At 44.2% G+C, this 25390-nt stretch overlaps 2 protein-coding genes across 2 annotated transcripts in view; both read left to right on the top strand.

Moving 5' to 3' along the window:
- The window catches only part of LOC147737284 (uncharacterized), a 1685245-nt gene that overhangs the window by 1267250 nt on the left and 392605 nt on the right, over positions 1–25390 (top strand). The gene's annotated exons all lie outside the window — the stretch shown is intronic.
- LOC147737289 (uncharacterized) lies at positions 1381–3552 on the top strand. The gene has a single exon (XM_086924788.1). It carries the CDS (start codon positions 1381–1383, stop codon positions 3550–3552), a length of 2172 nt encoding a protein of 723 aa, XP_086780914.1.

Genomic DNA, 25390 nt, shown 5'->3' with positions numbered 1-25390 from the left:
ACTCTACTCTGTCTGAAAAACAGCTCAGCATTTTCAAAATTCTGCATTGATTTGGCTTGTAAATTATATTTTTGGAAATGCACATGTATTAACTATTTAATTTTAATACTATAGGTGATTGAAATTACGGACGAAGAAAGCAAGATTTGAATGTCAGTGCCAGAAGAAGGATTATTTTGAAAAACTGAAGGACATCCAGCATTCTACGTTTAAACAATTTCCAAAAATCTAAGTGTGGCGAGGAAAGTACTATACCTGTAAGTGAAGTCTCTAATTTTGCATTTCATTAACCCAGAGCAAAGCCATATCTGTGCACACAGCATCAGAAATAATGTAGAAAGACTGCTTCAGCATCCTCATCTGAAATATTATCAGAAAGACAAATTGCCTAAGCATGACAGAATAATGTTCATCTAAAGCATCATGTAATTCTAGAGAGGAAGCACACACTGCATAAAAAGTTACAACTAAAGGTTTCTTCTGCATACCATCAAAGAAAAGACGCTGAAAGAAGACTCCGAAGCTGACACGTTAACAACTAAGAGATTGGAAAATCGCCTTTGTTCAACAACCGTTTTAACCAGTTATGCAAGTTTGAGACTATCTGCCTTGGGATATAACACCTTGACCCACTCTGCTCACTCTTGCGAAAACCTTAAAAATTCACCACTGTATTGTGTTAATGACCATCTCAGATTGTTTCCTTTTTATTGTGTACTGTTCTGTAATTCTATGTAAATCGCCTCAACATTATCTGTTGTGCAGTAGTGATATGTAAAACTGTTAAATATAAAAATGGATTAAAAGAGCACAGTTGCGCTATAGCTAATGTAAATAAATCCTCATCTTCAGAACTACAAACCTTAACCTTACCCCAAACATAGAAAGGGTAGAAGGAACTGATGTTCTGCGACTAATGATCCACAATAGTACTGTGCACGTTCTAACGCCTTCAGTTACTGCCATTACATCAGAGCAAAAAGGTACTTATCAGTTTAATCATTAAATATCAGACTAACACCTTATTACTGCATTGCTAAGAACCTATACAAATCGATTTGAGAAAAACTTCAGTCACAAATTAAGTTGCTGCCGGAGAGGCTATAACCTAAAGACTATTATCTGCTAGGAAAATTTCAACAGGTGTTACAGGACTGCTTCCCGACATTTTTTGCTCAATTCAAGTGTTGAGAAATTTACACACAATTTCTTTTAGAGATAAGTGCTGAACATTATCTAAACAAGCCCGACTCTAAAATCGAGGCAAAATAACCGAAGTTGGGGAAAAAAGTTACCTGTGTCAAAAAGATACAGCCATAAATCTTATCTCACAGAATTTGACAGAATGCACACAGGGGTAAACCACTTTCAGTGCAAAGTATGCCAAAAAGTTTCAGGCGTAAATCTTATCTCACTGAGCATATGAGAATCCACACTGGGGGAAAACACTCTCCGTGTAAAGTATGCCAAAAAAGTTTCAGGCGTAAATCTTATCTCACTGAGCATATGAGAATCCACACTGGGGGAAAACACTCTCCGTGTAAAGTATGCCAAAAAAGTTTCAGGCGTAAATCTTATCTCACTGAGCATATGAGAATCCACACTGGGGAAAAACCTTTTCAGTGCTCTGAATGTCAGAAAAGATTTAGTTTCAAACTGAGTCTATATCGACATGCATTAACCCACTCTGTGGAAAAACCTTACCAGTGCGCTGAATGCCCAAAAAGATTCAACCAAAAATCTCATCTCACTGAACATATGAGAATCCACTCTAGGAAAAAACCTTACCAGTGCTCTGAATGCCCAAAAGATTTAAAACTTAAATCACTACTAATGGCACATGTGAGATTCCACACTGGGGAAAAACCTTATCAGTGCTCTGAATGCCAGAGATGTTTCATTGACAAATGGAGACTCACTAAACATACAAGGACCCACTCTTGGGTAAAACGTTATCGGTGCACTGAATGTGACAAATGTTTCAGTGAAAAAAGCAGTCTCGCTCAGCATATAAGAACCCACACTGGGGAAAAACCTTATCAGTGCTCTGAATGTTACAAATGTTTCAGCCAAAAATGCAATCTCACTGAGCATATAAGAATCCACACTGGGGAAAAACCTTATCAGTGCTCTGAATGCCAAAAATGTTTCAGCCAAAAATCTCATCTCACTGAACATATGAGAATCCACTCTGGGGAAAACCCTTATCAGTGCTCTGAATGCCAGAAAAGTTTTTGTAAGAAACAGAGTCTATCTCGACATGCAATAACCCACTCTGTGGACAAACCTTATCAGTGCCCGGATTGTCAGAAATGTTTCAAAGACAAAAGCAGTCTCACTCAGCATACAAGCTACCACTCTAAGACTAAGGAAAAACTTTATCAGTGCTCTGAATGCCAGAAATGTTTCGGTAATCAAAGCACTCTGACTCAGCATACAAGAACCCACACTGGGGAAAAACCTCATCAGTGCACAGAATGCCAGAAATGTTTCATTGACAAAAACAGTCTCACTCGGCATACAATAACCCACACTGGAGAGAAACCATATCAGTGCACGGAATGCCAGAAATGTTTCAATGAAAAACGCGATCTCACAGTGCATATAAGAACCCACACTGGGGAAAAACCTTATCAGTGCTCTGAATGCCAGAAAAGGTTTTGTTACAGACAAAGTCTTTCTCATCATGCAATGACCCATTCTGTGGAGCAACCTTATCAGTGCTCTGAATGCCAGAAATGTTTCGGTAATCAAAGCACTCTGACTCAGCATATAAGAACCCACACTGGGGAAAAACCTTATCAGTACTCTGAATGCCAGAAATATTTCCGTTTAAAAAGTAGTCTCACAAAGCACATAAGTACCCACACTGGGGAAAAACCTTATCAGTGCTCTGAATGCCCAAAACGTTTCAACCGTAAAACACTTCTAACTGTACATGTGAGATTCCACACTGGGGAAAAACCTTATCAGTGCTCTGAATGCCAGAAACAATTTAACCGTAAATCACTTCTAACTGTACATGTGAGATTCCACACTGGGGAAAAACCTTATCAGTGCTCTGAATGCCAGAGATGTTTCAGTGACAAAATGAGACTCACTAAACATACAAGGACCCACACTTGGGTAAAACGTTATCGGTGCACTGAATGCAACAAATGTTTCAGTGAAAAAAGCAGTCTCACTCGGCACATAAGAACCCACACTGGGGAAAAACCTTATCAGTGCTCTGAATGCCAGAAATGTTTCAATGAAAAAAGACATCTCACGTTGCATATAAAAACCCACACTGGGGAAAAACCTTATCAGTGCTCTGAATGCCAGAAATGTTTCAGTATAAAAAGTAGTCTCACACAGCACATAAGAACCCACACTGGGGAAACACCTTATCAGTGCTCTGAATGCCAGAAATGTTTCAGTTTAAAAAGTACTCTCACACAGCACATAAGAACCCACACTGGGGAAAAACCTTATCAGTGCTCCGAATGCCAAAAATGTTTCAGCCAAACATCTCATCTCACTAAACATGTGAGAATCCACACTGGTGAATAAAATTATCAGTGCTCTAAATGTCAGAAAAGATTCAGAGGTAGAGATGGTTACAAGCACCATAAGAAAACACACTGTAGGAAGGTGGATATCTGACTATGGTTACCCCCAACTTTTTGCCTAGTGTTTAGCTGGTTTTCGACTTAGTTGGCCTGGGATCCTGCTATTCAGGGCCCCAGGCTATCGGCTCTCTCCTTAAAATGGACTCCATGTACCTTAGGTACATACACAATTGGATATTGGTTCACCTTATGAGTCCCTGTATAGTGTACCCTAGGTACTCAGGGCATAGGTGCAACCAAGGCCTAGCAGGGGCTGCAGCATGTTTTATGCCACCCCTGGCTGGCCACCCAAATAGGCACAACTGGCTGATCACTCAGCCGGGGCAAGGTCGTGTAATTACCCCTTGCTTAGGTGTAGTATTCCTATACCTACATACATATAGATACATAGTAACCTATAAGTCACTCCTATGGCAGGCCTTAACAATCCTGAAGGCAGAGTGCTTGGTTATATGTGAGATGGTGCTCTAGCATGAGCTGAGCCTGTCTGCAGCATTCGGAACTACTTCCTTATAGCTGTTCTATGATATTGCCATACTATATACTCTTAAGTGCATTATAATCCTCGCGGTTAATGCTAACTTTGGTTTGGCTTTATCTAAACATGTCGTGTAAGGTGTCATACGCTTTGGAATACTACCCCCTCGCCAATTCTGGAGACGGGGTTAGTATTCCACTCTTCTAGACGGAGAAGACATGTTAGTTCTGACGATCACGGTTAAAGTTAACCAGAGCCCCAGCGTTACAAAATGAACGCTGCTGCCCCAGACACAAGTCTGGCCTCCTGCTGCTGGGAGTCCTTCCAGCTAGGGAGGCCTGGACAATAGGTTTACTGCCTGGAGAGGTGCGAGCACCGCCCCATACAGGAGTTTGTGTATTAGGACAGGGAGGGTTCAAAAGAAACACACTGCCTGGAGCACTCTAGGTGCTCCATGCATACCCCAGTTCAAACCGGTTGCTGGGGCAACCCTGCCCCAGCTCTGGCGCGAAACTGGAGAAAGGAAAGGGTGTGTAACCACCCCCCTTCCTGGTCCCACCTATAGGAGGGACCTAGTAGGTAAACCAGCCCACTTTAGTTGTATAAAGATAGGAGCTGACCCAGGAGACTTTAGATTAATCCTGGAATCGAACTGAAGACGAAACTCTGGACCCTTCGACATTCACCTGAGCTGAAGACTGAAGAATCTCCCTTGTGGCCAAGGAGTGACCACCCTGGGCAACTAGGCACCATCCAGCGACTTGAAGGCTTGCTTTGCCCTTGTTCCCGCCGGAACCCGAGGGCAGTGCCTGACAAGATCCTGAGCCCTCTGACCCCACTGCACGACTCCAGCGCAGCTGAGCACTGTGGACGGCGTTGGACCTTGTGGACCGGACATTTTGAAAAGTCCTTCTTCTTGCTACCAGCGCAGCTCCTGAGGCATCCTCGAAGCTGTGCACTGGGGACTGAGACTCCCCGAGACTGAGCACCACCTGCACCGACGATCAGCCCTCCGCATTCCACGTGTTCTGCGTGGGGCCCTTCTGTTTGTGTTCTACTCGACGTGTTGTCCCGGTTGCTGGCCAGTTGGCTAGTAGCCCTGAGACGACTATGCTTTAAGAAATCCATCGCTGGTCTGGTTGCTCCAGACTGGCACTTGCTTCCCTGAAAAGGTGAAGTACCTCAGACCCTCCTGGCCTGCACCAGAAGCCTTTTGTGTATTTATTTATTTATTTTGCATATTTATAGAGCGCTCTGATACCCGGAGGTGTCCTGGCGCTGGAGGATAGACTGGTGTGACGGAGCGTGCTTACTGAGTGAAGAGCCATGTTTTTAGACCTCTTCTAAAGGCCATCAGATTCTGGGTTTGTCTGAGCGCAAGTGGAAGTTTATTCCAGGCCTCAGCCGCCCGAGAGAAAAACTCCTGCCTCCCCAGCGAGCTTTTTTAATTCTGGGGACCGTAACCAGAGCCAGTTGTCCTGACCTCAGGGTTCTTGCTGGTTTATGCCAGCAGAAAAGTGATTTCAAGTGCCTAGGGCCCGTATCGTGGAGGGCCTTGAAGACCATACATACTGCCTTGAAAGTGATTCTTTTACGGATGGGCAGCCAATGTAGCTTAGCCAGCTCCTGAGATACCGAGGCAAATTTGGGTGTGTCAGTGATTAGGCGGGCGGCTGCATTTTGCAGAAGTTGGAGTTTATTAAGTACGCTCTGCTGGGCGTTTAGCATCAGGCTGTTGCAATAGTCTAGGCGTGAGAGCACTAGACCAGTGACTATTGTTTTCCTGTGTTTCTTCTCAAGATAAGGTAAAATTTTTCTAATGGTTTTGAGTGTGAAGTGGAGGGAGGAGGAGAGGGTGCTCACCTGGGATTTAAAGGTCAGGGTGGTGTCCACCAGTATACCGAGATTTTTCACTTTGTCCACCGGCTCGGGGAGAGGTCCCATTTCGTCTGGCCACCACCTCGGGGACCAAAAGTTGTCTCTGGCACCAAAGAGCAAAACCTCGGTCTTTGAGGAGTTTAGCTTAAGGCAGCTTTGTGCCATCCAGCGACCTACTTCAAGCATGCAGTTTCTGAATCTATCGGGTGGGTATCCTGGGTGGGTTACCTTTGCTTAGGCTTGTTGGCTCCGATCATGAAGTCGACCCCTCCTTCTGCGAGAACCTTCGTGGGACAGCTCCTCGCTAGCGCCTGGCCGTCTTCGACCCCTCCTGGTCCGCGTGGCTGCAGAGACCAGCTTCACAACAGCACCTGATTGCTCCTCGACGACGTCTGGTTTCTTCCTGGTTCCACCCGGTCACTGGCTAGTGACCTAGACTCGTCCCCTCTGCTTTTAGGCCCTTTTTCAACTTCGATCCACCCTTGGATCCACCCGGACATCTTCCTCCTGGTCGCCTGCAGCATCTTTCTTCACGGCTCCATTGGAATCAACGGCGAAACCCAACACACTTTGACACCTATGCACCCGCAGCCCGTGGGTGAGGTAAAGCGAGTACATCGGTGCTCCTGTAGGGATTGACTATCCTAGAGTCCAGATTTGCTTGTAGTTTCCTCCTATCTAAACCGGAAGTGTCCTAAAACTATAATTACTTACCTTTTAAGTTCCCATAGACTTTCTATTGACTCCCGCGTGAGTGTTCCGACTCTGCACGCGCCGCCTGTGGGCCTCCTACTCCTAACCTAAGGGTCAGATAGTGTAGCCCCAGCGATGCCCTAGGCCTTCTCCTTTCACAAGTCGTGGTTCTTATACCACTTAAATTAGTATATGGTTTTACGCGCCCCTAGGGCCTAACTGTAAATTGTGCTATTTAAAGTATTTCTAAGAGTAACTTGTTATGTGCTTTTGCCTCTGTCCTCATAAAGAGTTCAGAGGAGTGTGTTAGTGAATAAATACATATATATTTTATATATATCCTGTGTGGTGTCCTTTCATTTGGTATTCAAGGGGTTACGTATGGTAAAACAGCTGGCTTTACACGCCCTCTAGAGTTATAGCCTAAGACTGCTCTGTCCATGCTACCCCTAGGATAGCTGGTCTATAAGGTGTCACATGTTTGTAATTATACCTTCACACTGTGTTAAGTTAGCATGAGCATTTTACAAGTTTAAAAGCCATTTTCCTTTTCTGCTGCCTCTGCACACGGCACATTATGTTATTACAGCTTTTCGCCTAGTTGCATATTTTGTTTGACGCGAGAATAACAAGGTTTGCTTGATAATCTATGTCTGTACAGTGAGTGCCGAGGCCTTCAAGGTTTTCCAACACAGTGCTTGTTGTTCGAGTTGATCAGGGCACGGTCTAGACATAACACATTTGCAGCTGTGGCCAACTTTGGGTTTGAGCGGGTTTAATAATGCACTGCACAGAGAAGTAAAACACACTTGATGGAGATTCGTATGCTGAGTGTTGGTGCAGGAGATGATGTGATCCGTTTCTGCTAAGCACAAGAGGTATGGGTCTGCCCTTCTAAACCCAAAAGAGACCTTCTTTAGATATAATATAATATACTGGCTAGGGAGGGTAAACTTACGTTTAATGTAACCTTTTACTATTAGCATTTCGACATGCTTTCTCCTTTTGTATTTTATGGAATAGTAACAATGCTGATAACCTTGTTCTTGATAATGTTTCCTTGTATTATCTAAGACACTGCGGTTAAGAACACGGCATTAGAAATAAACATTTCAAAATTGCACGTGTCTTCATTTACTCCTCGTTCTGGACTGATATGTTGGTATGACGAAAGAGTGTTCATGTATTCCACTTTACCTGAGGTGTTCTGAGTTCATGTTCTGGGTTGTCTAATCATTGGGGATGAGAAAGAACCAATGAGACACTGGTTGCTAGTCTGGTAGGGGATTTTGGATACTGAGGTGAGTTTTTGGCGAACCCTCATTCACTGAGGTTCTGGGTCTCTATGCACAGTTCTGTATAGCTACAGAATCCCTGCTACAAAGGTTGAGTTTACAACCATCACCATAAGGGTTGTTTGGACTTGTGCAAGGTGCTCACTAGAAGAGTGAACATCATTTATGTGTATTCTGAATGTCAGATAAGGTTTAGTCTTGAATACAATGTCATTTCACATGAGAATTCACACTGGACTAAAGCATTATACAGGAGGGGAAAGCCAGAAACGTTTTACTCAGAAAGGAGATCTCACTAAACATGAGAAATGCATCCACACCAGGTAAAAAGTAAGGCGTATCTTGAGTTGTAGAAAAGCTTCTAACAACCTTACTTTACAGTAGAGAGCACATATTGTAGTTGCAATAGAATTCATCAAGAAACTCTGCATGATAACTTAGGCTGCCCGCTTGCAACCTCCAAAGAAATTTCAGGCCTGGAAATATTTTTAATTGCAACAGAATCCACAGTTTGAGTACCTGAAAGTTACAAAACTCTCAATGTCTTTACTTTACACAGAAAAGTGTTAGTGCTTGCAAAAATCAACTAATTGCCCAAAAAATCACAATAATAATGTCTTAAATTTTACTCCATCCAAAAGGTTTCGACTCACCCTTGTTTCTTAACATATGACTGATATCTATTTTTTCATGATAAGATTAAGCCTATGTGGAGTTCTTCAGGGAGGAACTCCGCAAAGTGACAAAAAAACTCTGGCGGTCTACGCGGACTTCCGCAAGCAGCGGAGTGCGTAAGGGTCATGCAGTTTGTGGTGATTTCATCCCATGTCGGAGGATCATTTGGCCTTTCTATTCCAGGAAGTTATGGATCTCTTTGTCAAGGGAGCTATCAAACGCATCCCTGTGCCAGAAGTAGGTCGGCGTTGCTACTCCCACTACTTCTTGGTACCCAAGAAGGACAAAGGCCTGCATCCTATCTTTTTCCTCAGGGACATCAACCGCTTCCTCCGAAAGGAGAAGTTCAAGATGTTAACCTTGGCTCATGTCTTGTCTGCCTTCGACCCTGGAGATTTGATGGTAGCGTTGGACTTGCAGGACACTTAATTTCACATCCCCGTCTTGCCTGCCCACCGGCATTACCTACGGTTCGCGGTAGGCCACACGCATTTTCAGTTTACCACGCTCCCCTTTGGCCTTACCAGCCCCCCCCCCACCCCGGGTGTTCACGGAAGGGATGGCGGTGGTCGCAGATCATCTGCGTAGATCAGGGGTTCCAGTCTTCCCCTCTCTCGACGACTGGCTGTTGAAGGTGAGCTCGCCCAGGCTGTCGTCTCCCGCCTCCAGACTACGACGGACTTCCTGCATTTGCTGGGGTTCTCAGTTAATGTGCTGACGTCGCACCTGATTCCCTCCTATAAGCTCCTTTTCATCAGAGCGGTTATGGACACAGCACAGTTTTGGGTCTATCCTCCCTAGCAGCAAGTCCAGGATATTCGGGCTATGATACCGATGTTTCAGCCTCCATCCCGGTGTTCTGTGAGAATGACCCTGAGGCTGCTTGGCCTCATGGCCTCCTGCATCCTGCTGGTGCATCATGCCAGATGGCATATACGTGCTCTGCAGTGGGACCTGAAGTTCCAGTGGGCGCAGCACCAAGGGAATCTTTCTGATGACTTTCAGATTTCGGAGGGGACTGCAAGTTAGTTGCAGTGGTGGTTCACAAACCAGGATTGGGTCAACGGCAGATCCTTCTCCCTTCCCCAACCTGAGTTCACAGTAGTAATGGATGCGTCACTCCTGGGTTGGGGCAGCTATATGGGAATGGCGGAGATCAAAGACCTCTGGTCTCTGGCGGAGTCCAGGCACCACATCAACCTTCTGGAGCTACGGGCGATTTGTCTTGCACTGAAGGCATTCCTTCTTTCTGTCAAAGGAAGAGTGGTGCAGGTGTTCGCGGACAACACCACCGCCATGTGAGACTGCAACAAACAGGGCAGGGTGGGGTCGTGGACCCTATGTCAAGAGGCTCTTCGCCTTTAGACATGGCTGGAACATCAGGGCATATCTCTGGTGGTTCAACGCCTAACAGGTTCACAGAACACCAGGACGGACAAACTCAGCCTCCAGTGCATGATGGATCACAAATGGCATCTTCACTCGAAGGTGATGCTAGGTCTCTTTCAGTAGTGGGGAGAGCCTTGGTTAGATCTATTCGCCACCGAAGAGAACGCTCAATGTCAGCAGTTCTGCGTGTTAGAGTTTCCAAGACGGCTTTCGCTCGGCGACCCTTTTCGTTGCGAGTGGAGTTGGGGCCTCCTGTACCACTTCTGCAAAGATTGCTGAAGAAGATCAAACGCGTTCAGTCCCAAGTCTGGTACCCCGAGCCCTTGAGCATGGTCAACGATCCTATTGTTAACAGATTTTTGAAGTGCATAACTCTTCTCTTTCCTCCTTCTCCTTTCGTAATGCCCTAGTGGGAGTTGAATCTTGTCCTCACTTATCTTATGTTTGCTCCCTTTGAGCGCCTACATAATTGTCCTCTTCGCCTCCTTTGAAGACTGCTTTTTTGCTTGCCATCACCTCTGCTTGCAGGATGGGTGAGCTTCAGGCTTATCTTCCAGACCTCCCTTTCTTGCTGTCCATCCGGACAAAGTAGTCCTCTTTTCTGCCCAAAGTGATTGCCTCTTTCCACATAGGTCTGACCATCACATCACCTACCTTCTTCCCACCTCTGCTGTGTTTTTCTCTGCCAGGCGCACAACATATAGACTGTTCACACACTTTCCGTAGTATGCTTCGTTCTGGGCAGATAAACTCTGATCCCCACTCTACTTCTATCCTTGTGTTAGTGCAGCCCGATGTAAACAGTAATTTTAATGTATTTAGATTTACATAACACTTACTACCCCATATGAACTTTGAAGCGCTTTTTCGGCGAGTAGCACGCTACTCCAGGATCCAAAAATGATTATTGGTGAATTAGTATAGGGAAATATAAAATGTATTTGAGAGCTGTACATGTTGGTCTGTTAGTTGGGTTAAAAAAGATAGTGGGGGGATAGAAGAGGGAAGGTTTTGCATTTATATAACGCTTGCTGTGAGAAGTTGGCCTGGTATATGATGCTCACTAGTTCTAGTGATCACCTTGTACCATGCCAAGCAACCCTTATGATGATTGGTTGTAAGTCAACCTTATAGACCAGCTATCCTAGAGGTAGCGTGGACAAAGCAATCTTAGGCTAAACTCTGTAAAGGCATGTGAAGCAAGCTGTTTTACCATATACAATCCTCTTGAATACCAAATGAAAGGACACCACACAGATATATATTGAAAATATATATATATTTATTTACTACAAGTATCCCCTATACTCTTTATGAGCACAGAAGCAAATGCGTTAAAACAAAACACTGTTTAAATATACAAAAGTTGCACAATATGGATAGGCCCTACGGGCCACTCAACCCATATACTAAAATAGTGGTATAAGTATCACTAATCGAAAAGGAAGTAGGCCTAGGGCCTTGGAATCGCTGGAGCTATTCGGGACTAGCAGTGATGAAGTCGGGAAAGGCCCGCGGGACTCGGGTGCAGCGCTTAAAGCACACGCATGCACCAATGCAAAGTCAATGGTGCATAAAAAGTACAAAGTTACTGCAAAGGGAACCTTCCGGATGACCTAGAACCTAGCAACTTGGAACATAGACATTAGAGGTGTATTGCTACACAGGAGCACCGGAGTGCCAGGGTTACCTCACCCACAGGAAGCGGGTGCATATGTCTCAAAGTGTGTCGGGTTTCGTTGCGCTGGTCTATGGAGCCTGTAGATGAAGATGCTGCAGGCGGGTCGTCGAGGAGAGTTCCGGTGGATCCAAGGGTGGATCTGAAGAGGTGAAAACCTGAAAGCAGAGGGGACAATGTTCAAAGCCACTAGCCAGTGACTACCATGGAACCAGGAGGGAACCAGGCGATGTCGGGTGCAAACAGGTGAAGAAGTGAAGATTGTCTCTGCAGCCACGTGGACACGAAGAGGTCGAGGACGCCCAGGAGTCGATCACGAGCTGCCCCACGAACGCTCTAGCTGATGGCAGTGTCGGCTTCCTGACCGGAGCAAACAGGCCTTGGCTAATGCAAGCCACACAGGAAATGATGCAAGCTTCTCACTCGGACCAGCAAGGTCAGAGGGGCTGCTCCTTTTTACAGGAGCGAGGGCCAGTCTGGAGCAACCAGACCAGCGGTGTTGATTTTGGATTTCGTTGCCAAGATGGCCACTAGCCAACGGGCCAGTAACCGGGATGACGCGTCGAGTGGCAAAATGCAAAAGGGCCCCACGCAGATCGTGGAGATGCTGGGGGGCTGATCTTCGGTGCAGATGCTGCTCGGTGGCAGGGCTTCTCAAACCCCAAAGCACAGCGTCGAGGGTGCCTCAGGTGCTGCGCAGTCAGCTCCTCGTGGATCTTCCAAGATGGCCGGTCCCACGTCTCTCGGTGCCTCCACGGGTTTCTTCTTTTCAGGGACTGTGGATCGGGCTCTGAGATGTCTGGGAATCCAGGTCTTATCGGGCTCTGGGCTCGGGCTCGGGCTCCGGCGGGAGGCGGCGGCAAAGCAGACGTCGAGTTGCTGGATGGTGCCTGTATTCACAGGGTGGTCACTCCTTGGCCACAAGGGAGATGCTCTTCAGTCTTCTGTGCAGCAGAATGTCGAAGTCCAGTTTTCTTCTTAGTTTCAAGTCGAGTTCAGGATGATCTGAAGTCTTGGGACACAGCTCCTACTCTTATCCCAAATCTATGGGCCGGATCACCTGCTAGGTCCCTCCTCTGGGTGGGACCAGGAAGGGGGGTGGTTACACCCCCTTTCCTTTGTCCAGTTCCGCGCCAGGACTGGGGATGGAATGCCCCAGCACCGGTTTGAACCGGCATATGCACAGGGACACCTTGTGTGCCCCAGGCATGTCTCATTCTATTCAGCTCTGTCCTACCTAATACACAAAATCCTGTCTGGGGTGGTGCTCGCACCTCCCCAGGCAGGAAACCCTTTGTCCAAGCCTCCCTCGCTGGAAGGACTCCCAGCAGCAGGAGGTCAGACTTGTGTCTGTGGTGGCAGCATCCATTTTGTGATGCTGAGGCTCAAGTTAACTTTAACCGGGGTTCAGGTTATGTACATGTCGTGTCCCTCTAGAAGGGTGGAATGCTACCCCCGTCGCCAGAATTGGCGAGAGGGTAGTATTCCAATTCGTATGACACCTTACTCAACATGTTTTGATAAAGCCAAACCAAAGTTAGCAAGTAACCGCGAGGATTATAATGCACTTAAGAGTATATGGTATGGCAATATCCCGGAACAGCTAAGGGAGTTGTTCCCGACAGCTGCAGACAGGCTCAGCTCGTGCCAGAGCACCATCTCACATGAAACCAAGCACTCTGCCTCCAGGATTGTTAAGGCCTGCCATAGGAGTGACTTATAGGTTACCATGTGTCTATATATGTTAGATATAGATATACTATATCTAAGCAAGAGGTGATTACACCAACTTACCCCAGCTGAGTGATCAGCCAGTTGTGTCAAATATGGAGGCGAGGCCAGGGGTGGCACAATACATGCTGCAGCCCCTGGTAGGCCTTGGAAACACCTATGCCCTGGGTACCTTGGGTACACTGTTACAGGGGCCAATAAGGTGAACCAGTTCCAATTCGTAATGCACCTAAGGTACATGTAGTCCATTTTAGGGGAGAGCAATTAGCCTGGGGCCCTGAATAGCAGGATCCCAGGCCAACTGAGTCAAAAACCAGCTAAACACCAGGCAAAAAGTTTGGGGGTAACCATAGTCAGATATCCACCTTCCTACACTTGCTACCCCTGATGAAGTGTTGAAGTGCTTTTCGGCGAGTAGCATGCTACTCCAGATCCCAAAAAGATGAATAGACAGATCAATTATGGTGGGTAGGTTGTTTTATTGTATACACACAACTGTACAAAAATTTATAAAATTCTGTTGTAAAGTTGTATCCAAGAGGCAAGTATAGTCTCTGATAATAATGTATACAATACTGATAAGTTTTAAGTTGGCTTGCCATCAAGACTGATGCCCCGTAATGTTGATGCAAAGTCATCCGTGCTGGAGTATCTTAGACTCTTTTTGAATTGTACCATCCACCTTGTAGGTACTGCTATTTGTATCAGGTCCTACGTTGTAGGCAGACACAAACGCCTAAATTGTGCACTATTTCTATTAGGCATAATGTAAGTGAGCAGATGACAGTAACCACTGTACAAGCTGTATTAGGTGCTTAGAAGTAGAGTGACATAGAGGGCAATAAACACTCCACTAAATCTTTTTTTATTATTAACAGTCCTCATAAGACCATACAATTCAATACCATGTACAAATAGCCCATTGGGGAACAGTTCAGGCATCATCTGGGGATTACACATCCGAGAAACACAAGTGTCTTTCATGAATACAAATTGACTACTCCTCCAAGGACTCCACTGTATTATTGACACGGGCGAAAAGGCAAATAAGCAGTCAGGAGGCGCATTGATTGTATACCCCCCACCAGACAGGATGGTGACAGACCCCAACCACCTGCAGGGGAAACGTGCCACCTCACTTAATAGCTGCCAGACGCTTTACTATGTAAGCAGACTGGTGGTTTACAACTGCGCCTACGTTGGGGCACCACATGTTTTTTCCATAATCTGGTGTGCTTCCCCTGTGTGGGATGATAGCACCCACTGAAAACTGCACCGTTGTGTAGTCTGGGACAGTGCACCTTCCATGTAATTCTGAACTGGGCCTTTAAATACGGTACTATTTTGTGTGCCAATTTATTCAGGTATACAAAGAATGTGGTACTACTTGTATACTAGGGTAGGACAAGGAAGATTGAATTTCTGTGGTGGCAGAAATGTTTTTGTCAAAGTGCTTTATGCCCTAAACACTCTCCCGTACCCTGAACATAATGAGATTACGTAGAATACACCTCTGCGTGCCTAATGCTGCCATTTGCATTTCAAGACCAGTGATTAATGTGGCTTTATCAAGTTCAAAGCCGTTAGGCGTTCCCGACCTGTCTGATACTTGCATATGGAAAAGATGGGTCATTTGAACCTAAAGATAGATAAACATATTCATAGGTCACGATATATGTCTGCATATAATATAAAACTGTAAATTAGGAGAGGTGATAAGTGAGAAGTTAAAGGCAGCCTCTAATCGAGCTGCATTTGTACATAGGCCTTCCTATATTATGATATCTATTCCTGCTTCAGTCTTTAATTGTAATGAATACTTTAATACCCAGGCATGAAGTCATCGTCGAGCTGTTTAGATAATCCACCTGTCTCGCCACTTCTTCCCCACTGCATCATTAACCAGTGGCCTAGCCAGTGTGCCCTGGGCCCCAAGGCAAGAAAGGAAATGTGACCTCTGCCGTTTATTTGGACTGTGGAAAACAGCAATAATCATTGTTCTGTCGGCCCCTCAGGCTTCTGTTTGAACGGTGACAAACAGCAGTTATCAGGGTTCAGTGGGCCTTTAAGGCATCTGGGACCTGGTGTCACTGCACCTGCTGCACCAATGGGAAGCTATGCCCCTGCCCTTAACAGCTTCTATTCTAGCCCCACTGGAGAACCAAAACAGCCTAGTACTGATCTGGCCATATATGCAGGCATGCAGCCGCCTCTTTTCACTGAAGGGATTTAAGTCGCATGAGAGCAGCATGCGGGAAACAACCATTTTCTGAGGTAAAGTCAACCAACACCTCGTCTGTTCCAGCCTGAATCCATTTAAAACCAGGGATGAAAAAACGGTTCATCGTCATCCCTTGCTTATCAGAAGGGTAAAACAGATTCATCTAACATTACAGTGTACCACATAACAAATTGTGATTCTGTTTACAAATTAGAACTAGCATGCATAAAGAAAGGGGAGCCTTTGGCCAAAATAGCTTTTTTCCCTACCGATACTTTTAACATATCTTATTCAAAAAATGCTAATTACATTGTCATCCGGAAATAGTCATTAGCGCCTACTCATAACCAAATGCCACTTAGAATTGTCTTTCACTTCAGGCTTTCAAAGGTAAATCGATATAAAAGCAGTATTGAATTTTTTGACATTGTGTACTCTTATCAAAATTTAGAGCATCAATTTTATATGACACACCATAGAAAAAAGGAGTTGTTTATATATACTAAACATCCAGAAACGTTTGATTAACCAGTTATAAAGTCACGTCTAGCTTAGTTAGTTTATAGTCTTCTTTTTTTTAATAGTAATTATTTCACATTGTTACTGAATATGCATGGCTTAACACTTATAAGGTCCCAAAGGCAAGACCTATTGGCTATGCCAATGCTTGTTATTGATTGAGTACATTGAGCAGCACAACTATTGATTAAGTCGTGAAGAATGCCGCAAACACCTCTTTGGAGGGTTAATAGGCTGAAACATGGAGAAGTGTGGCTCAATGATTAGAGCGACAGACCCTGATGCAGAGGTCTAGCCCGGGACCAGGGTTCAATTCCCCGCCTCGGCGGTTCTTGGGCTCAAAATTTCACGGACCTGATAATTCTGCCTCGGTGCCTATTCCAATCATGGAGTCCCACTCTGCAACTCTGGGCAATAGCTTGCTTAATCTCCACAACGGCCCCCACAACGCTAAGGATGCCTGGCCTCCACCTTGGGGGTGCCCAGGAGTGGATGCCTCACAGGGAAAGCCAGGATGGGTTCCACAGCGGTATTCGTACAAGCGCCTTGAGACCCTTGCGGGTGAGTAGTGCGCTATACAAGTATCAATTTACATTTACATTTAAACATGTTGACCTCTTATTGACTCTAACAGTGCATATATATTTCTCCTACAGTGTCCTTGTTTTTAATCCTGGCCCAGGGGCGTACAAATAATGGAAACCACATACCCTTTAGCAAGTTTTAACTTTTAACTTTCACTCTGCTGCCCCCACTACCCTGAGCTCATTATTGTGATATTTAGTATACCTTTCTCTATAACAAAATATGCCTGAACTCCTCCCTCTCAGTGAGTTGGTTGTTTCATGGTGCAAAGAGATTCCCAATAAGGAAGCGTGCCAACTATGGTGGGTGAGGGAAATCATCCTTTTAAAGGGATATTTCATCTTAGCTAGGTCTTCATTTGCAACAGTAATCATCATGGACCCAAGGGTTTCTTGATTGTGGTAGAAATGCATTTTAACACCTTCATTGTTCGTTCAAGCACAGACCATTGCATGAAATGTTGTGATCTATGTAGGGAAAATACTCTGTGCACTGACAAAATGTGTTAAAAAGACAGAAAGTTGATAATCGCATTAAATAACTTCTCAAACCTGGATTTATCTAGAAGAGAAGTCTGTTAATTCTATCATATTTTTGATACCACAAAGTAGAAGAAATTAGGGGATCTTTATCTGATATCTTTATCAGTAAATTATTGAACATAAACCTTTCCAAGTATTATTACTAAAGATTAAGAAATTGGTCTTTTCTAAACTAACCCCAGTGCGTATGACTACAATAACCACCTCTCTCAAATCAATATTGTGCTTGTTTTAGTGAGAAAGCTAAATGATCTAGGAGAAACCGAGAACTGGCGTCAGTATTTTTCTTAGGAAGCTTCAAGTTAGAGAGTGAAAACCCTTTTTAGAATACCCCAAAAATTGTGATAAAGATATTTCAATATGTTTGACAAAAAGAATAGGTACATTTCATGACAATATTGAAAGGGGAACTAACAGGAACAACTATTTACACAACATTACAAAAATATTAGAGACTAAATTTCAGGAATACAGGAAATACTGAGGTTCATGTACTAATAATCCATTTGGTAAAAAGTGGTTGCTTGTAGAGTCAGCACACCACTTTGTCTGTGATAGCTTTTAAATAAAGGCATTTTAATGCACCCCATTGTACTTTCAGATTCACAAATGTCCCCTTGGGTTACTACCTCCTGTTACTGTTTTTCAGTCCACATATGGTTTCAAAACTCAATACATACCTTAACAATGTATTAAATATTCAGAAGGGAAACTATTAACATTCCCCTTCCAAATTCTGAATTGTTAAATGGGCTTAGTACATTTCAAAAAGGGGTTTAGCATTTGCAAACTCTGTGAATTACTGAACCAGTGGATTTTTTTAACAATAAAACATGAGGCCATTTTGCTCAATTCCCTCCAAATTAAGTTTGCTAATAATGTTAGTTGGATGATAACCGGTGCATGTAGCTATTTAGTGTTAATGTTGCTTCAGATCAAATAAAAACCATCACACATAACTCTTACACAATATTTAAAGACAGAATTTCTGACATCCAGCGTTAATGTTTTTTGTTAAATATAATTGCAAATGTCACTTAAACAGGAAAGCAGCTAAAGCAGTCTTTGGACATAAAATAGGATGTAATCATAATCTTTAGATACATTTTCTGAGTTTCAGGAACAATGTGTGTCTTCTGGGTTTACTCCAAACCACTATAATAAACATATTTAATGATTTTAGATTTGATCTGTTTGTACTGGTTTCTATTGCTGTCAATAATTTAGATGTAGACCAAGGATCAATTCCACCCATGTTTTTTAGGTCTCGCCTGTCGATGCGCATGCGCATCGAGCAAGCGAGACTATGGGGGCTTATCCACTCTTTATCCAACTTGCAAGGAATCGTGGCGATTCCTTGCAGTGCCCGTGACTTTTAAGCTCAATGCGCATGCGCATTGAGCTTAAAAGCGCGTGCACATCAGTTCCCTCATCCGCACGTCGCATTTCTCCTCCCCCCTCGCCCCCTCCCCTGCCCGCGTGTCGCATTTCTCCTCCCCCCTCCCCTTATCTGTCTTCCCTTTGTCTGTTCCCTCTCCCCGCTCCGCCCCCTCCCCTGCCCGCCGTGTCGCATTTCTCCTCCCCCCTCCCCTTATCTGGCCTTCCCTCCGTCTGTTCCCTCTCCCCGCTCCGCCCCCTCCCCTGCCCGCCGTGTCGCATTTTTTTTAAAATCACCACTTACCCCCTACCCCCCAGCAATTCCAACACTGACGCCGTGCTCGGTGTTTCTCTTGTTATTGCATTGGTTTGAGTTCGCTGATTGTTTTGTAAAGCTCTCTGGCGCCCTGTTCGCGCAATGGAAAATCACAAAGATAAATGCATACCCTGCTCCCCCCTATCCCCCCTCCACCCTAGCAGGTTCTCTTCGTGCACTTACTCCTATTTATAGCCCTGAGACAGAATGATGATGTTGGAGCACTTCTGTGCAAAGCAGCCTGATGAGTGCACAGCTTTTATCTATATTTCCTTTGCACTTTAGTTTGAATGATTCAATGAGACATAGTTTTGGCAAACTGAATTTATAATATCTGCCAGTGCCAGGATGGCGAGTCCAGCTTGCACCTTTCTGACTGCACTTTCGCTTGAGCGCATCTTGGCTGCCCCCAGAAGCGTAGCCGAATATGGGGGACATGGTGGCTACTATGGTTTGCCGATTTGACCCAGTGATGTTTTGCAATGTGAATGACTGGGCTTGCTGTAATATTGCCCATGTGCACCGAACATTCTTGAAATGTGACTCTATATGATTTGCCGCAGAAATCTTCAATAAAGTTCGTTATAAAAAAAGCATGTTTTTCGTGGCACTGAGACTAATAGCGAGGTGACTCCCTGTCCGCCACAACGCTGTTAATACCGTCATCATTGCGCACACAGCTTTATCTTTTTAATGCATCTCACACTGTATGGTCCTAATGCTTTAAATAATGATGACTTACGTTGGTGGCGCTAGGCAAGACGCTGCTGCTAAAAGCCGTTCTTTGGCACTTTAGCTTGAATGATTTTAGCGACTCGTAATGTAGCTAAACTGCACCTGTAAAACTTGCTAGCACCAAGACTGCAGATACAGCTCTGACTCCCATGAATGAACTGCAGCTCGAGCGCATCTTCTTATGGCCCCTCGACTAATACTGAGATTAGTTCATGGACCATGAAGCTAAGATCTTTCACAGTATGGGGCAGATCAGAAGACGAGGGTTTGGAAAGTTTCTGTCCCCATTGTGCACAAACTATTTTTTTTTTAGTTTAAAGAGGATTTTATTGAAATCACAAAATGTATTACACATAGATTAAATTCAAAAGTGAGTAAGCAATACAATGCATGTAAATGTGTTGGGACCCTCAACTCCTCACCCTCACTCACCCTCAACACCTCACCCTCCCTCACCCTCACTCACCCTCACCCTCACTCACCCTCAACCCCTCACCCTCACTCACCCTCACTCACCCTCACCCTCACTCACCCTCACCCTCACTCACCCTCAACCCCTCACCCTCACCCTCACTCACCCTCAACCCCTCACCCTCAACCCCTCACTCACCCTCACTATCACTCATCCTCACTCACCCTCAACCCCTCACCCTCACCCTCACTCACCCTCAACCCCTCACCCTAACTCACCCTCACCCTCACTCAACCTCAACACCTCACTCACCCTCACCCTCACTCACCCTCAACCCCTCACCCTCAACCCTCACTCACCCTCACCCTCACTCAACCTCAACCCCTCACTCACCCTCACCCTCACTCACCCTAAACCCCTCACCCTCAACCCCTCACTCACCCTCACTCTCACTCATCCTCACTCACCCTCAACACCTCACCCTCACTCACCCTCAACGCCTCACCCTAACTCACCCTCACCCTCAACCCCTCACTCACCCTCACCCTCACTCACCCTCAACACCTCACCCTCAACCTCAACCCCTCACCCTCACTCACCCTCACCCTCACTCACCCTCACTCACCCTCACCCTCACTCACCCTCACTCTCACTCACCCTCAACCCCTCACCCTCACTCACCCTCAACCCCTCACCCTCACTCACCCTCACCCACCCTCACCCTCACTCACCCTCAACCCCTCACCCTCACACAGTGCAATAGGTCTCAGACCATTTCAGTTAGAGCTTTTAGAAATGTTTATGGCTTTTTTTATTTGTAATTCTTTAGCATTGGCTACAGGAAACAAAAATGCTAAACATTTACAAAAAAAAACCCATAAACAATTCTAAAAGCACTAACTCTAATGGTGCGAGACCTTTTGCATTTCCATTGCTTGTTTAAATCTATTTATCAATGTTCTCTATTAGTGTTATTGCAACTAAAACTGTACTAGAACTGATCTGAGAGATGGACCTTCAAGTATTATGCTCAGTCAATTTATTGAATGAACTATGGAGTTAAAATCTGAATAGATTAGATCCACAAACATTGCCTGACCACTGTATTTTACATCAATAGATTACTTATCAGCACATTTTCTCTAAGTACAATTCAGTCATCTTCTATTTTTCAGTGAGCTCGTGCTGGGTCTGTTAGAACTCTTTCCAAAATATGACATTTAAATGTCAAAAAAATCAGGAATTCTAGTTTCAAGCCTGGTCAAACCTTAATGAATGCTACACCAAAATATGCCCTTCTGTTCCTACATTTTATTGTGCACCATGATTCAGAAATGGCATGTTTTTGCTTTCGGAAGTAAAATTCTAAACATATTTATTGTTGTTGCCAGCCGAAACATTTTCACTGATTGGGAAGATAACAACAAGTGGTCTTGTGATGCTTGCTGGAATGGAAAGTGTTTAATCAAAAAGTGGATGGAATTCAAGTTTAGGAGACAATTTTACAAAGGTGTATGGATGTTGTATATATTTCAAATTGTTGATCTCCAAAAAGGCCTAAATCAATACATTGAATTGAAATTCAAGTTTATCATTTGAATCCTATTGTTGGAAAAGATGTGATTTTGAACCCCATGAGGTGGTTCCTTTCCAAAAAGCATTCAGGTTGTAATCATGAGTCAAATAATGCTTAGGAGGATAAAATATTCAAATTGAATTCTAATTACATATGAAATGTTCACTGTTCAATATATTTCTTCTAGTATTTTAATGTGAGGACTTTCTTGCTTAAGCAAAATAATTAGTATTTGTTTTTCTATATGTAGGAAGCATTACATTAATGAAATCACTGTATCCTACCTTCTTTGTTTCCTTTCCTGTTCTCTATGAACGTTTCTATTGTTGAACTCTAAAGATTGCCCGAAATTAGGAATTGTGCTCTACATAACTTTGCTGTGTTATAGTATGTTGATTTTTATGTACTACTTTTGTCTCTTATGTGTATGACAACTGATGTTTTGCTTTAATAATCAGCTTATGTTTATTAGGTTTTATTATTCAATAAAATGTTTCAAACACAACAAATGGTAGTTGATATGTATTTACAACTGCAGCATTTTTATTATATGGGCAGTTTCAAAGGGGCCAAAAATATGGTCTGTGGGATGACGGAAGACCACATTGGCATCAGCAGGGAGAGGTTTGGGCAGGTGATTGGGGTATATGTAAGTTTGGAAGTAGGGGGAACAAAGCATGTACATTGTGTGGACTGTGACTCCTGGAGTTATTTTGAGTGATACCATGGTACACTGTAAATGAATCCCCTAGTGATTATTAGCAACAAACTTTATTCGGTTTTATAAAAGAAAAACATCTTCCAAGTTACAGATTGTTAAATATATTATGTCCAAGTTAATCAGAACACAAGATAAAAATTCATGAATTACAGTAGTAGCATTTTGCGTCTGTGAGATCTCAATGAATGCCGTTATCAGAATCGGTAGCCGCTGAGGACAACACAGTGCATGGGCTGTTACTGGTTCAAGCAAAGTATCAACATCCATTGGCATGACTGATGGGAGTGTGAAACATGTGTCTAACACGCATTCTTCTCCGCATAGCAGGCAGCGTAGAACAGGTAGGATGCAATCTTGCCAAATTGGTCTGAATGACAGAAACCATGTGGTATTTAATTCTCTTAGGCAAGGTAGTCCCAACATTTGGAAGATGCGCTCATGACACTTCATTGCTAGTAGAGTTGTCTCTATGGAGAACTAGGTGTCGTTTGTGAAATGACTTGCCATATCGCACCATAGGAGCAAAAATAGTATTGCTGCAGCGAGTCCCAAAATGAGAGGCAATCCGCCAAACACAGAGTGCACAAAGTTTGGAAATATTACTAGGACTGCTTCCAAAGGTGCTAACAGTCCAGAAAATACGGTCTTAAATACATGTACAATACCACTCGTATCAGACATGTTTAAGATACGACTTAACATTTCTGAGAAATGTACAGGGCAATTTGTAGTTACGAGGGCATGTAACTCTGCAGAAGTCCTTGCGACTTGGCAGATCATAGGTTTCTTTGGCCGAGGTCAGTGGCACAGTTTTTTGCAAAAGAATGGATTTCATTCTGCTTAAAGTATCAATTTGTATAGAAGAGATGTTCAGTGAAGGCCAAAGTGCCGACTCTTGGCTGTCTTGGTTTTAGGAAACAATACTTGCATACAGCAAGTGACCCTGGATTACACAGTTACTAGATATGGTAATCCTGGCAACATGCCACAGCAGCTGCGATCATTCAACGTAAGGTAACTCCCATTCGAGAGTTGTCCAAAAATTGGATCAATCACTGCGGCTGGTGTACCTTGCAGGTGCAGGATAGGTTTTTAGAAGAACTATAGCAGGCCCCATGTAAGTTTATACCCTGACATAGGAGAGAACCGCTTAGTGCGTTTTCACAATTTTCCCCGCTAAGAAACACTTCACTACCCCCACTCCAATATCTGTATGTGTACGGTAATTCCCAGGATGTCTTGATGTATTCTTTACCCAACCTTTTATATGTGCCTGCTTGTATATGTTGTAGGCAATATTGAAAATAGAAAATTGTAACAGGCAGAGTGATTGTTCCATTTATAATCCATTCCATAACTGGCTTTTCTGCGACAGTAAATGGCAATCCTTCCAGTTTTTCAGTGCTCAGCACCGTATTGTCTGCTCCCCTTTGTGCCAATTTGATCTGTTTATCAGTGATATTGAATTCTGAAAACAGTGAAGTAGTATTGATTAAACGTCACAGCACATAGCCTGAATGAAGGTTTTGCAACGTCCAGCCTATTAGCATGATAGAACGTAATTGCGACTGACCATGTTGCAACATGACCAAGTAAATGTAAATGTAAAAAGCTCTTATGTAGCACAGCCTTCACTCCAGGGAGCATCTTGGCACTTTAGAAGGGAATGGCAGAAAATGACGAGCCTTGCTGATGGTAGAAGAATGGTCTGCGTATTCAAATTAGGTTTTTGCATAGGGTATCGGATAGATTGTATATCCATGTTTTGAGGGTCTTTCTGAAGATTGTTTCTGATGCAATTTGATGTAGGGACGGTGGGAGTATGTTCCACGCTTTGGAACCCAAAACTGCCAGGGCCTTTCCTCCTCTCGTTTTCAGTCTGAAATTAGGGATGGTGAGGAGGTTAGCCTTTTGGGATCTCAAACTAAGTGTGGGAGCGTAGTGTCTGAACATGCTCTGAATGTAGTTAGGTCCTTTTCCATAGAAGGCCCTAACGGTAATTAGGAGGACTATGAAAAGAACCTGTTTATGAATCGGCAGCCAATGTAAAATATCCATGGCTGCTGTGACTGACGTCCTCCTATTCCATCCCAGCACCAGTCTTGCCGCTGCGTGTTGCACCATTTGCAGCTTATGGCAGACCATCCTATTTGTCCCTGTATATAGGCTGTTGCAGTAGTCGAGGCTTGATGTTATAAGTGCTACTGCACCCATTTTTCGTCCTGGGAGTGGTATTAGGTCAAAGAATTTTCTGAGCCCCTTTATGATGCCGAAACATGTTTCTGCCATGGCCACTGCTTGTTGTTTAAAAGTCAGAGAGGAATCAAATCTGATCCCTAAATTTCGGACTGATAGAGCAGTGTTTGCGGGGACGGTGGCGTCCTCCGGCCACCATAACATGGGGTTAAACAGATTACCTTTTCCATACGGCAAGATCTCTGTTTTTCCTGAATTGCATTTGAGATGGTTCATGCTCATCCATTGGAACGTGGCTTTTAGGCAGTTTTTGAGCTTCATTTCAGCCTCACCGGTGTCATCCTCCATCACCAGGATGAGCTGCGTATCATCCGCATACGAGATGGTATTGATATTAAAGGATGATATGAGAGCAATCAGTGGGGCCATATATACATTAAAAAGTGTCGGGGTCAAGCAGGAGCCCTGAGGCACTCCTGAACTGAGCCATTTTTCTTCTGACCTAAATTGACCTAAGGTGACCACTTGTCACCTATTTGCTAAAAAGCTTTTTAGCCAGCCCAACACGTTTCCAGCTATCCCTGCCGCGGCTAGACGGTCCACCAAGATGGCAAGTCCTGTTCCATGATGCCTATGGCAGAAGACACTATGCTAAATAAAGAATATATCCTGGACCACAGAGTCGTTAACCCATTGTCAACCACAGAGAGAGGTTTTTCAAAATTAATACGATCAACTTCTCGTACTCGTTCTGCAGTCTCT

Source organism: Lissotriton vulgaris, chromosome 1_1, assembly GCF_964263255.1.
Source record: "Lissotriton vulgaris chromosome 1_1, aLisVul1.2, whole genome shotgun sequence".
Taxonomy (NCBI): Eukaryota; Metazoa; Chordata; class Amphibia; order Caudata; family Salamandridae; genus Lissotriton; species Lissotriton vulgaris.
The sequence above is the reverse complement of the archived record's forward strand: the minus strand, read 5'-3'. Positions and strand labels throughout refer to the sequence as shown.